This window comes from Lissotriton helveticus, chromosome 11 (assembly GCF_964261635.1).
Source record: "Lissotriton helveticus chromosome 11, aLisHel1.1, whole genome shotgun sequence".
Classification (NCBI taxonomy): Eukaryota; Metazoa; Chordata; class Amphibia; order Caudata; family Salamandridae; genus Lissotriton; species Lissotriton helveticus.
The window spans coordinates 929045719-929060633 of NC_136072.1; the positions used below are offsets into that span (position 1 = coordinate 929045719).

A 14915-nucleotide genomic window follows, 5' to 3' on the forward strand; every position below is an offset into this window, starting at 1 on the left:
ATGTATTATTTGTAAGTCACCCCTAAAGCAGGTCTGACAGCCCTAAGGCAGGGTGTTGAATATTGCATGTCAGGGCATATATGCATGAGCAGATACAACCATGTGCTATTCAACCCTATTACTGCCATTGGAAGTGACCAGAGAAGTCTTTTTAACACCTTGGCCGCAGCTGGAATTCTGCGCCGGTGATGGACATTCCGATCGCGGGCGTGGTCATGACGGCTCCCAGCCGTCATCAGCACACGCACACCGTGACTCATGACAGCCGGGAGCCATCATTAGCACCGAAGGGGTTAAAACCTGCTGGCCACTGGTAAAAACGAGTTCCCCAGCTACATGATGGCTTAACTGAAGATACAAGATGTTTGGTATCAACCATCTCGTATTGATAAACCCACACCGATTCCAGTGATGGATATACCAATACCTGCAACCAGAGGGCACCTTAGAGGGGCCCCCTGAAAACCTACCAGCCTCTGTTGTGTTCCCTGACTGGTTTCTACCAGCCTCCCACCCGCGACACAGTGCTGACCTCTTAGGGTGAGAGCCTTTGCTCTCAGGAGGCCCACAACAAAAGCCTGTCCAGGAAGAAGCTGTACACTCCCTCCAATAGGCTGCGCTGCTGATTAGCCTTCCTAGGCCAGAAAGCTTCAAAGAGCTGCCGCCTCTGAAACGCAAATCTGGCTCTTCTCGCAGGAGAGGATGCCACACCCCTTTGTCCAAGACACCATTGGCATTTGGAAAGCTAGTTAGTCAGGTAGGTGTACTACCTCCAGGCTAGTACTATCCCTAAGGTGGGCTACACCGAGATGGACATGATTTTTTTTTAGTAATAGCCATCTTTGTGCTGGCATACTTGGCGTCCATTTCTTTGGCTGTCCCGCCGGGCTTTAAAATAAGTTTCTCAAATAGAAAGGAGGACAGAAGGGGCGGAGGAGTGGCTATTATCTATAAAGATAAATACACATTGGCGTCCTCTACACCTACCACCTTTTCTGTGATAGAGGGGCTTCACTTCTGCCTTCAAATTACCCCCCAACTGTCTCTAACAGGTCTAATCATCTATAGAACCCCGGATTGTCCCATGGTATCCTTGTGTGAACTTATGGACTTTATAGTCCAAAGTTCTCTAGCCCACCCGCATTATATCGTAGCTGGTGATTTTAATATTCATGCCGATAAGCCCGACTGCCCCCAGGCCATTCACCCCATCACAACGCTGCAAGCCGCCAATCTAACTCAAGTCATCTCTGGTCCTACGCACCGGGCAGGCCACATGCTGGACCTCATTTTCTCCAACATACTGGATACTAGAGCTAAACTTCCGATGCCATTGTTATGGACGGATCACTTTCTAATTACTTTTTCAATTTCATTCTCTTCCCAATGTCAGATTATAGGGAAACGCTCTTATGTGCGGAGAAAGTGGGACAACATATCAGCTGACACCCTATGTCCTGCTCTTGCAGCGAACCCCCCACCTCTAACTTCTGATGTAAACTCTGATGCAGTGTCGCTGAATTGCTGGATTGGCAGTTCAATGGAATCCATCGCTCCTGCTAAAATTGCCACGTCTCGCAGAGAATCCCCTTCTGCACCTTGGTTCTCCCCCGAGCTGATGGCCGAAAAAAGCAATTGCAAAAAGCGGGGGCGCCTTTGGCGGGCAAAATACTGTGAATCAGCAAAAACCTGCTATAAAAAAGCCCTTCATGGTCTTCACCGATCCATAAAAAAATCCAAAAAGTTATTCTTTGCGACCTCCATCCAGCAGGCGGAGCAATCAAGCAAAGAAGTTTTTAAGATTGATCAATCTTTTTTTAAACCAAGAGCTATCGAGACGGAAATTATCCCATCGGTAAGACTCTGCGAAAATATCTCGGATTTCTTTGATACAAAAATAAGAAAAGTCTATGATACCTTCACGGACCCCGAGCCTACAGTTATGACTGACTCGGGAAATACTGAACCACCCGCCTCCTTTTTAAATCAATTCCATCCTATCACCCTCGCTGAGGCACTGAGAGAAATAAAAAAATGCAAATCAGGGGCCCCTGATTACCCCTGTCCACCTAAGCTCTGGAAAATGATGTCGGACGCAATTGTAGTACCACTCCTACATATATGGAATACGTCAATCGAAACTGGAACGTACCCTGACTGTTGGAAACATGCCACGCTCCTCCCTTTGAAAAAAAAAAACCAACGGTGCACCGGATGACCTGAGCAATCTCCGACCCATTTCCCTACTAGCAGCCCCAGGAAAAATGCTCGAAAAGCTGATCCAACGTCAGCTGAACAGCTTTATTGAAGAAAAATGTGCCTTACATGAAACACAGTCAGGTTTTAGGGACGGTTTTAGCACCGAGACGGCCCTCATTGAGGTTGCCGAGTCGATCAGGTGGTCCTTAGATTCAGGAGCATCAGCTATGCTGGTGCTCCTGGATCTATCAGCTGCATTTGATACGGTGGATCACGGCAGATTGCTGTTGCGGCTGAAGGACATAGGCCTGGAAGACAAGGCACTGAGCTGGCTCCACTCTTACCTCGCAGATCGGTCCCAGAAAGTGGCGCTGGGGGCCTTCTCCTCTAAGCCAAAACGCCTCTGGTGTGGTGTCCCGCAGGGGTCGGCACTCAGCCCGCTGCTGTTTAATGTCTATTTGGCCCCACTTTTTACGCTGATTGCCAAATGGGGGGGGCAATTTCGTATGCAGATGATACGCAATTAGTCTTCCCCTATGTAGATACGTCGGAGGCAGCCTTTAGCAAAATTAGGGGCTGTCTTCGAGATGTGGCTAGCTGGATGAATGCAAACAAACTAAAATTGAATGCCAGCAAAACGGAGGTGCTATTTTTTGGAAAAAATATACATCCTCCCCCCGACCTGTGGTGGCCTCCTGAAATGGGTCCAGCACCATCACCCGGAAACCATGCAAAAAATTTGGGAGTAAGGTGGGATGAGAATCTCTCTTTCTCCCCTCACATACAGCAGGTTACCACCGGATGCCTGCACAAACTCAGAAACCTCAGAAAATTTCTGTCTTTTCTACCAGTTGAGTGTCGCAAAATTGTAGTCCATGCGACAGTCACATCCCGACTAGACCACTCAAACGGCCTCTACCTTGGTCTGCCCAAATATCTGGTGCAACGCCTGCAGATCGTGCAGAATGCGGCTGCGAGACTGATAAAACATATCCCCTTTAGGCATCATGTCTCTCCGCATCTGCACGAACTACATTGGCTCCCAGTGGCAAACAGAATAAAATTCAGAGAGCTCACCTTGGCGTTCAGAGCACTAAAAGGGACCTGTCCTAACTATTTAAAACTTAGACTTCCCCGCTACCATCAAGAGCGACAGCTGCGATCTAACTCTATGCTTAAGCTAACTGTCCCACGAGTTAGAAAAGCTAGACTCGGGGGCAGGTCCTTTTTTGCTGGCACGGCGAAACTCTGGAACACCTTGCCCTCTGCCATCCAATCTGCTACGACAGAAGCCAGCTTTAAGAAGCTCCTAGAAACCTGGCTTTTTATGCAGAAAACCTAATAATTTCTTCATGACTCCTGCTTAATGCTGAAATACTCGTTAGCGCCGGGACACCTCATCGAGAGGTAGCTGTTCGCGCTTTATAAGCATCAGTTTTATTATTATTATTATTATACTTAGGATTTCTGGGACAAGGTTATGCCCACTTCCCACAGGAAGTGGTCATATGGGGGGCAACGTGATCTCAAGGGTCAGTAGCCCCATTGGCTACTACCCTACACTCCCCCAAAGCCCCTAAATTCAGTATTTAGGTTGAGTCCATGTCACCAGAGAATCAGATCTTGATGACCCAAGAAGAGAGAGGACATGAAGAGCCGCAAAAGCGGAGGAGAGAAGAAGCAGCAGCAGACCTAGTACCAGCCCCACCAGCCTATATACATCCCCCGTCAAAAACTGCACCAAAGTCGACTCATTCTGCAGCTGTTGACTCCAGAACTTTGGGAGGACTGCCTGCCTGCCTTCCTTCCTTCGATAAAGAACAAATAACTACTGTGGGATAGCGGAACTGTTCTCGCAGAAACTCCAAAATAAAGGAATCCGCGGCTTCCGGAACCGCCAAAACCCAACACCTGAAGCTACTACTGCATCCATCGCTCCAAGCCAGAGTCAAAGTAGGACAACTGTGTCATCAGGGCACCGCCCCCCAGGCCTCCAAAGCCCAAGTCTATCGTGGTTTCATGGCTCCTGGACCCTCCAACGTCACCTGAAGCCTCTGCACGCAGGCTCCCCCTACTGCGACTGCTCCAGTAAGGAAAAACCGGACACCCAAGGACACCTCTGCACCAATCGCCCCCGGGCTGTGGCGAAGTGGACTAAAGGTGTCCCTACGTTCCCTAGCATCGTGAGGCCTGAGCCCCCTGTTGGTTCAGTTCGACTGGCCTCCTAGCCAGAACCTGCAGCCTTTTTTCGCAGAGACCGATCTCCATGGAATAACATTGGGCCCTCAACGCTGTTTTGCATCCTGCACCCGGCCGCCCAGTTGATGCAGGTGGTGTACTGTTAGTGCTGCCTTGGACCTTGCCCACCACTCACCTTAAATCCTGGAGATCGGTTTTTTAAGTCGCTGTACCGTACCGGTTTGCAGAACTTGTTCTTCCTTCCATAGGATAACATTGCAGAACTCAAAAATTGCAGTGTCCACTTTTTGAACAAAAAAATAATTCATATTTAAAAACGTACTTACCTGAACGATTTTTCTCTGATGCCAAACATACAAAGATACTTGATATTTTTATAAATTGGTGTGGATCTCCTTCTTGAGTTGTGTGAATCATTTATTGATCATTGTGTGTATTTGCAGATGTCTTACAATCCACTCGGTTAAGCCCAAGGCTGCTCGGCCCCACTACCCCTAATAGAGCACCATGGGATTGCTAGAGCAAGCCCCTGTCCACTTATAAGGGAACCCCTGGATTCTTTACATGGTATATCAGATTATTGATATATCACATAAAGAGCTAGCTCCCTACAGTGAAGTAAGTACTCATGAATGATTGGTAATATTTTTTACTGCCGGTCTGGTTATGCATATTGTTGGAGCGGCCATGCATTTTTATTGGTCTCATTCAGGCTAATATTACAATTGTATCATCAAATTCAAGTGCACATCATCAATGTTGCTATGATGAAGCAAACTGTCAAAAATCATAAGCTGGCATGCTATCTGCCATTTTAGCCCAATTATGCTTGTTCTGAGAGACATAGATGTGGACCTATCCCACCTCATTAAATCCACTATGAAAGTGACAATGCGGCGCAGGGCAAGTGGAAGACACAAATAAGATACTTAAGTAACTTCAATGGGCTGTCTTTAAGCACAGAATTCATAATGCATATTTAGTGTTTGTCTAATGTAAAATTCATTTTGAATTTGATGGTTCTCGAATTACTTCAACCCGTTTATCAGAAGTGGGAGATGGGTTACTTTTATACCCTCATGCCTAACCACTGTCTTCCATTAAAGGGCTCCCTGTAACTAGGAATGAAGTGGGGGGGGGGGAAATATAGTGGTTAGGAGGGGACAGCAAAGACAGACTAAGTTACAAATAAGACACACAACAGATTCTATAATTAGGCAATCCATAAACCCCTTTCTAAATGGGACCGTCAGCTGGGAATAGGGAGTGGAAGCACATTACTAGTTTGTAAACTTTGTTTACAAAATCCCAACATCCTTAAACTGCTCACCAAACCCCATTAAACTTGTGAATTCACTCTGTCCAGTAATCATACTTATCATATACTGGTGGTTACACCAATGTAACCTATCACTTGTGCATTTGCACTTCCTAATTTACATTTTCACACTGAATTATTGCGGACCTGCATTCTTAATCTGCCACAACTTCGACAAAATGCTAAATAAATGTACCTTTCCTTATCCTTGGATCATGGTAATTGGTCAAACTATTATTGTATCATTTTATGTAAAACCTTAAACATAATCTTTGATCATATCCACATTACAGAAAATTTTAAAATAACTTCTCCGGACGAATAGATGACCAGGCAGTGGAATAAGGTGTGCTATATTCACTTAGAACAGGCAAAGATTGCCAACCCTGTTTGGAATGATCGAGAGCACTTCAAAATGTTGTCTCCTACCTTGGTATATTGCTCCACAAGCTTGGTAAAGTAATTGAAAAGACTGTGCTGTGGACGAAGGAAGTCAAATTGGAAATTTCTTTGTTCTTTCTGCATCAGTTGAGTCAGGAACTGACGTCCGTTGCGACCGACAAATTGTGCAGTTAGCTTCACCACATCCAGGTCAAAGGCAGAGATTGAGGGAGGATCTGCTACAAACTCAAATTCCGGAGGTGGCTCTTTGGGAACAATGGTCTCCTGAATAACTTGAGCCTGCACCTATAATAAGTGACATAGCAAAATTGTTTGAAAACACACACAGCAATGCTAAACCAAACCGTAACACCAGGGGTCAGCTTTAGAAGTGACACAAATCCACTAATATTAATGGGTACTCTTGTACAGTATTCAAGGCTATTAAATGAAGAGAAAACTGAAATAGACCCAAGATAATAAAGACCGGATGAGAAAGAAAAACCTGACAATGTTTCATGGGCCTTCTGTTTGCATAACCACCTCAACCTCTGTACATAGTGAAGATGTGCATGTTCTAAGACAGTAGTTACAAGGGTAATTCAAACACCAAATCCTCCGTTACATCAGAAGTCAGTAATCTCCAAAGCTCAACTACAAACTACACAACCTAGTGACATACACTGTTGCGTTATTTCCTGCAGGTATTGTATTGTAATTGCATTTATATAGCGCTTACTACCCCATACGAGGCGGCAAAGCGCTTTTTCGGCGGGTAGCACGCTACTTCGGGACCCATAGAGGATTAGTGTTGAATTAGTTTAGTGAAACATGCAAGAACATTTTAAGTGGTGGATAGGTTAGTCAGTTATTTGGAAAGTAAACATACATATTCAATTTCTTTTTGCTAAAGGAGGGCTTGGTACTGCACAAAACTAAATTACCAGATGTACAAAATATACACAATTTACATGGCCCAAGACATTGCTGTATGAGGGATCAATTGTCTACAAAGCAGGTAGTACCTAGAAAGGTGACACAGAGGAAATGTCATCTCACCCACACATGGGTTCAGCTACATACTAAGTCTAATGCTTCGTAGAAGAGAATTTAGTGATACAGCCCAATGATCTATAATAGTGGCAACCATCTACAGAGCCAAATGTACAGATTTGTGCAACGTTCAAGGCTGTGTTATAAGAGGTTGATGACCTACAAATCTCAATATTTTCCTATATGTCAGTCTGGAATAGACACAAACAGACACCAAGTAGTTACGCTTTACGCTGCTGGATGAGGAATCTGCAATATGCATAATCAATTTATATAGAAAGAATTTGACAATCTATATAATCAAACGCTTTGCTATAAGAGGGAAAAGCAATTTGTATGGCCCAATGCTCTGCTATACAAAGAGACAATAAACTTAACCTAATTCTTTATAATACGTGTTAAGGAAGCAAAAACCAGCTCTGTATTAGAACGGATTGGAGAGCCACACAGCCCGCCGCTACTATGGGAAGGGTTAACGATACGCATACCCCAACAATAAAATACTTTGTGATTTTATATGGGTGACCCAATATGAAGAATCAGACCTAGTTTTGACTTCTTAAACAACTGTGCAGCCCTGAAATCTACAGGATTCCCACGAGATGCAATTCGATGAAGTGGCATGTATCCTTCAAATTTAGACCTTACCTTCTGGGGTAGCTGCTGGGCTGACTGTTGTGCCTGCATAACCTTTGGGATGGCAGCGGAGGGCTCCTGACCCTTGCCCTCCTTAAACTCATTAACTTTGTGCCGGTAGTAGGCATGGTACGGGTCATTTGGATTCAAGAAGTTGAATTTGGGATTATTTATTTCATTCTGACGGATTCGAGCTTCAAATTCTGGGCCGTTTCTGGAACAGAAGAATTGGGATGGTCGATATTACAATATCAAAAAAGTAGAAACTGGAACATAGCACACATTGGTGGTCACAGAATGATGACTGCTTACTACCAACCTGGCAACAAAGCTGGCTGTTTTGTCAACAATGTTCCTTACTTCAGGAGGTGGATAAATAATTCCAACAATGGGTTTAGGAGCTGGCACTTCTTCCTTTGGTTCCTCTTCAGGCTGTTCACACGAAACAAAAGAGAACATTAAAAAACAGAGTTAAGATGGAGAAAGGTTCATTATATCACCTCTGGAGAATTAACACCCCATGTCCAGTTAATCATAGCAAGCTCTGTCATTTGACCGCCACCTCAGCACAAACAATAATCAAGTAAGTGAACTGTGGGCATTACAGGCATTTTGTGAGATCAATTGCAACCTGCAGAAGAGTTCTGGGGTTCGTATGTGAACCCTCTTTAACAAGCATGGATAGAGTCAGCTTGCCAGGATTTAGAGGACTGGCAGTGGTGGCAATAGTAAAGATTCTGCTGGCAAGGCAGGCCCTAATATAACTAGTCCCAGCTAGGAAGAATCACTTCCTGGGGCTGTATTATAGAAGTGCCCCGGGGGCGCAACGGGCGGTTGAGCCTGCTTTGCGCACTTTTTGGTACGACAGAGGGGCCCGCAGACGCGTGTGCCTCTCATTCTGTAATACTGAAAGCGCTGGTGCACATACAGCGCCAGCGCTTCCTCAGGAGGGCATTCCCTCATTTTCATTGGTGGCAGGGCCTCATGCAAATGAGGGAATCCCTTTGCCTCTGTGACCGCGCCATATAACAGATGTGGGCGCAGAGACAAAGAAGCTCTCAGGAGGCGTACTGACAGTGCTCCACCTAAAAGGTGGTGCACAGTCAGTACGCCCCTTAATTGCAGCCCTCTGGCGGAGGGAAAGGGGGTCCCATCGACCCCCCCCCCCAGACATCCACTTGAAGGCGGGTGCAGTCACTCACCGCACATGCCTGCAAGGGAATCTCTGGTCTCCCTTCAAAGTGCAGGCTGGTTCCCGCCGGCACTGTGATAATACAGAGCGATTTCAAAGCAGCTGCTCTGTTTTTCACATGAGTGCCCTGCACCTGGGCAACGTGAGCTCGAAGCTGCCCTAGGGACAGTGCATCCACCCTAATACGGTGCATTTTCCCTTATCTCGCTGTGCGCACGTTTTAAAAGGCGCACTCGTTGCAATCACGGAATATGCACCGTATGTATAATATGCCCCTAGTCTTTTTTTCATCTTCATGAATTGGTCTGCCAGACCCCTGTAACCAGGTCCATTGTCCATCCATATGGGATTTGCTCATCCATGCTGTTAAGTCTAATGTCTGTGCACAGATGAGTGTGGAGCATGTGTGGTACATCTGGCTATAGCTACACTAGAATATATCCTGTTTTCCAACATTCAAGAGGTACCAAAGGTGGCAAGCTGGGGAAAGCCCGGAGAGCAGATGTGAAATGCCGGGCTCCTCCAGGACATTTTAAGGATCTTTTGTAGTGGGTTAGACGGTTGGGTGTGAAGGAGAAGAGCCCCTCGGACTCTGAGTGGCTTTCCACTGCAATTTCCTAGTCCATTGTTCAGTGAAACAGCTCTGCCTGCTACCTCTAACACAGGTTAATATGTGGCTAAATCGGACAGCATGCCTTTCTTATCTTTGTTTGTGGTGTCCCCTGGTAAGGGGCTCCAAGCTCCACTCCACCTTCCTACCAGAACCATGTAACTAAGACCCTGGCTGGATAGACCAGTCTGAGGAGAAATATGTGAGAGACTGGACACCCCTGAATGATTGCCATGAAATGTGTGCAGAGGGATACTTGATGGCTAAGACCGTGACTCAGAAATTACAAATTGTAGCTGGAGAAATGTGAATAAAGGGAGAAAAGTTACCATTCAGAAATGCTGAGTATAAATACAGTAAGTGCAGTTACGTGAGCTTATTTCTGGCAGTCATAATAAAAGGAAAGATTATTTGCGGTCTTTTTCACAAATTTCACCAAATGTTCAAATTTTTCCGTGAATCTGGGCTACTTTTCCATGATAGTGGGAACACATGATACTTAAATCAAAAACAAAGATTCCAATTAAAGATGCACTTTAAATTACCTAAGAAGGATATTGCCCAGATTAACAAGCATTGGCACAGCCAATACGTCTTGCCTTTGAGGCTTTATAAGTGTTTAGTTAAGCAGCACAATATCCTTGGTGCAAAAACATCAACTGTTGCATGGCTAAAAACGTAGAAGGTTCCAAAGGCGATTGGCTATGCCAATGCTTATTTTCTTGTAGGCATTTACGGGTTAAACAGCCCACTGGGTGACGGGGCAAAGAAAGTCTTTCAGATGCAAATACCAGCATCTCACTGCTAAGGGGCTTACATAAACGCTCCTTGGAACACCAGCCAAAACACATTGTTTAGCAGAACAAATGTGTCTAGAGACACAGAGAAGGGAAAAATAATGTCTTGTTACCCTTCTTATGGAGCACAACCAAGGTTTAGAAGTTGTTGTGTCCTGTGCTGAACTAGTGCAGTACACGCTGCAGGGGCAGTCCCACTAGGGCCCCTGGTGTCCGTAAAAACACATTTTGAGAAGGAAAAAAAAAAAAAAGTCACCCGTGAAGTGCTAAAGTAATGGTAACTACTAGACACCATGGGCTGTTACTGAGTAAGGTTATGATCAATAATTGCCACTTCATGCCTCAAGCATGGGCACATTAAAAAATAAATAAAAAAAAATGAAGAATTTCATGATCCTTCTGCTGATGACTAAGAGTAAAGCGTTTGACCAGGAGGAATTTAAAGTGGAAGTCTCCCCATCAGAGTGTGCGGCACTCACCAACGCCATACTGGACAACATGCTGTGACTAAAATAGATGTAGGAGTTTTTAGGTTTCAAAACAACTAATTAGCATACCGGTGACATCAGCTTAAGTGACACTATATGACATTTGGCCTAACAAGGCCCTCACGGAAAATAACATTCTCTTCTTGCTCAAGTATCTGGAGTTTAGCCGCTCACATGTATAATTCACAGTGATCAGATGACTGTTAAAGCTGTAGGGTCTAGCTCCGCTGAAAAGCAGAAACAGACGGTTTGGCTTTTATGCTATGCCAGCTAATTCCTAGGGGGCAATGGTTGCTTTACATTATGAGGAGGGAAACCGTGGTGTCACACTTCAACACAATCAGCACCCTTGCAAGCCCCCTACCGAATAGCTATGACCACTTGGCATACATGTCAAACTTACAGACACACGACACTGAAAAAAGGGCACACGCGGAAACTATACACCCTCACCACAGTACGGACTACTTTACATAAAAGAAACCCCACCCCTGATTGTAGCCTGTAGCTAGTGCCGTGTTTCACAGAACGTCTTCACACCTGGGTGAAAGCCAGACCTTACACTTGCATTAATAAAAAATTAAGTCAGTGTGTCAACAAAAGAACACCATGTTAACAGTAGTTCCAAAGACTGTAACTCGAGTTTTCATTGGTAGTTGGTGGAGTCTGTCCACGAGAAAAAAGAGTGCCAATGTTGACACCGGACATTCTTTTGACCAAAGCCGCCGGGAGCACAGAGCGGCGTTAAGATGTGTTCTGGCTCCGGTGGTGTCCCAGGAGCAGCCCTACGACATGAAAAGAGCCACACAGAGAATGCCTGGAGGAGGCAACCCCTGTTGCGCACACCTCTACTTTTGCAGACCCGTGTGGATAAGATCCAGGCCAGTGGAATTATGCGGCAAAGGAAGACCCATTTAAGCAGCAGGGTTAGGTAAATTACATGACAAGAAATGCCAAATTATGAGGCACTTTTTTTTATAGTATTACGTTATTACTGTGTCCTCTGTGCCCGTTAACTCTGTCTACCTCATTAACAGCTAAATACAATAAGCAGCTGAAAGGTGATCCGTCTAGCTTTACAAAGGTTATCCACAACGCAGCAACACCAAGCCACATTCTTAGTAACTTTTGACACGCTAGAAACACCATGTTTTGGATGACATCTGCAAAAGCAAATGTGGTATATTCCATCGATGGGACGACCACTTAACATTTCTTGTTTTTGTTGTTTTCCCCAATAAGAGTAGTGCGTGCGTGAGAAAAGGGGAGCAGTTGGTGAGCCCGCGAGTGGTGCGCGCGCGCTTGAGAGAGCAGTCTGCTAATTTTCAAGCACTGCACTCGTGCTTGTGGCGTGGCGCGCCGCTGCCCGCTCCCACAAGGTGAATGCCGGAACAAGCACAAGTGGGTGCTTGAAAATGAGCAGGACGACTGCTAAAGGCCCTCCTATGCAGTGCTTGCACGCTGCATAGGTGAGACCTAAACACCAAGTTATGGAGTGGACATTTACTCAGGATTTAGAAAAGGAAAAACATGAAACCTGACCGGGATTTTGTCAGAAAAATATAAGGAAGAGAAGTTACTGAGAAGTGTTCAAAACACAAAATCACTTTCCCTCCACCCAAGATAAAAATGCAGAAAATATATTTCCTGGTAAAAAGCAAAAGGTTTTGTAATGAAAGAGTACCATTATTTCAGATCTTCCTATGCATGTTTGTACAGTAGCCCGCCCCCCCAATTCCCCACGGCATGTACTTTTTTTGTAAATGTATGCTGAAGAATATCAATACAAACTCATTAAAAATATGCAACAATGAAGAGATAGGAGTTTGAACCAAATAGAAGTGCTTGCTCTCTTAAAACGTCTATTTTAAAGCTGTCCAGCTGTTTGTCCAAGATAGACCAAATTCATGCCTGATTTGTATATCTACATCAGCTATGTAAATGAATTAATTTAAATGGGATCAATGAATTCACCATTGGTTATCCTGGAAATTAGGCATGGAATACAGACCTGGTGGCTGGAGCCTGAATTGGTCTTGCATTTGTAAGTCATCTAACCATCCATCAATCTTTTTTCTATTGCTAGACAGACATTTTGCACATTAAAAGCATTTAACACAGAACTGGTCCTGTATTGAAATGCTTCCCAACTCAATTGACAAGCTCACCTGGGATGCATCTTGTGCCTATGGAGTGGTACTGTGAAGATTTCAGCATCATTTCAGCAACCCCTGATGACTTTTCTCTGCTCTCTTCTACTTCTGATCTCTCCTGACGAAGGGCTAAACTCAAACACATGTCTAGAGATACCAGAATTTCCACCAGCTTTGGTGAACAACTACAGCAACTTTTAAGTAAACATACTGCGTTTACCAGAATGCTGGGATGAGAAGAAGTGTGCTCCCTCCCCCCTTGCGCTCTGATGTCTGCCAGGATGAGTTCTGTGTCCCTCTATAGTGTGAAACCCAAGTGACAATAATAATACATTTTTATAAAGCGCCTGGTTACTCCAACTGTAGCGTCCCCGCACTAGGATTGCCCTTCACATAACCCGAAAAGAAGAGAAGAACAAAAACAGAAAAATCTAAAATGGACAGACCAGACTTTAACTAAAAAGCTCCAAGTCTGCCTAAACAACTGTTTCGAGTCTCTTCTGAAAGGTTGTTTCTGAATAGACTCCAATCAAAACGCAGTGTTCCACATCTTGAAAGCTCGAAAACCAATTGAGCACCACCCATATTCTCTTTATGATAGGAATCCCAACGAGCACCGAGCCGGTAGATCCAAGTCTACGACTAGGCTGATGAGAGTACAGAGACATCGAGGGCCTTTGTCATTGAAGATTTTGCCGCATAGGCACATGGCTTTAAATGAGATTCTTTTTCTAGCGGCAACCAGTGCAGCTTGCCAAGAGCTAGGTCAAATGGGGCCCGCCTTGAGAGTTTCAACAGTAGGCTAACAGCCAAGTAAAGTAAGTCTCACAGTGATGGTCATGCAGGATAATAGTGTGTTCCACATATCCTTACAACTGGGTGGTTACCTTTCTTTCCAGAACCGTGCGGCGGTATGAAAGTTCAGAGATCAGTTCATAGTTTGGTAGAGCCTAGGCATTGGCTTTTGTTTTCTATAAGAGATACAAGAGGTTTGGGATTGTCAGTGGGCCATGGCCTGAGCCAATAAGAAAGACTTGTCTATGATATCAGATACGAGATTAGACCCATGCGGAGCATGGTTTCACTGTAAAATTAGATGGTTTGATTTGCTGCAGCCTTGCCACTACTGCCACCACCTTTGCTAGGAGTCTGAAGGTAGCAAAAGATGGATGAAGTAGTGGAAGAAATGGATATGGAATGGCTCTGTGCTGGTCACATTAGCTACAGATTGTTGAGGGCCAGAGTCCTGAATAATGTGCATTTTGCAGCATCTGGGTTCTTCACCTTCTTAAAGAGGTGAAGATCTTATATTTTTAGCTCACTTGACCTCTTTGTGGTAGACCATTCTGTGTCAACGTTATAAAGTGATTTGCACCATGGAAGCCTTAGACTGTGACAGGATTTACATCATTAGAACTGCTGCTAAGTAGAGCTTGTCTTCTTTTTCACTTACTTAGCTAAAGTGTTTCATTGGAATGGGCTACAATTCTAGATTGGTGGCAGGGCGACAGATTAAGTTGAAAGGTGTAACCATAGTTTAGATGGCACAAATGTATTAAGGAAGGGCTATCTTGTTCAGGTTCCTATGTTCATGAGTTTATTCTCTAACCCTAGGGGCACAGTTGCTGCAAACATGGGACTCAAGTCCCAATCTTTCTGTTGCTCTTTGGAGCTCTAGGGATTCCCTGTCTATGGCCAATTGCTCTTTCTTGTGCCTGAGCTTGACTCTCTCAAGTTCGAGAAATTGGCACTGTATCATAAGAGGATTCCCTCTTGCTTGATATGGAAGTCCCTACAGAAGTTCCTGAGTGATTAGACTCCACAGAGTGAGTTCTGGATCTCCTCGGTAAACTCTGTACTCTTCCTGGTGGGGTAAAGAGAGGGCCACT

General features: G+C 44.8%; 1 protein-coding gene across 1 annotated transcript in view; it reads right to left on the reverse strand.

Annotated features, from left to right (window-relative positions):
- SF3A1 (splicing factor 3a subunit 1) overlaps positions 1 to 14915 on the reverse strand; it is a 145606-nt gene that overhangs the window by 110852 nt on the left and 19839 nt on the right. The window contains exons 2-4 of the mRNA XM_078667241.1: positions 8106 to 8218; positions 7799 to 8000; positions 6146 to 6403 (exon numbers count right to left, since the gene is read on the reverse strand). Coding sequence (XP_078523367.1) covers positions 6146 to 6403; positions 7799 to 8000; positions 8106 to 8218 — 573 coding nt within the window. The remainder of the gene's footprint in view (positions 1 to 6145; positions 6404 to 7798; positions 8001 to 8105; positions 8219 to 14915) is intronic.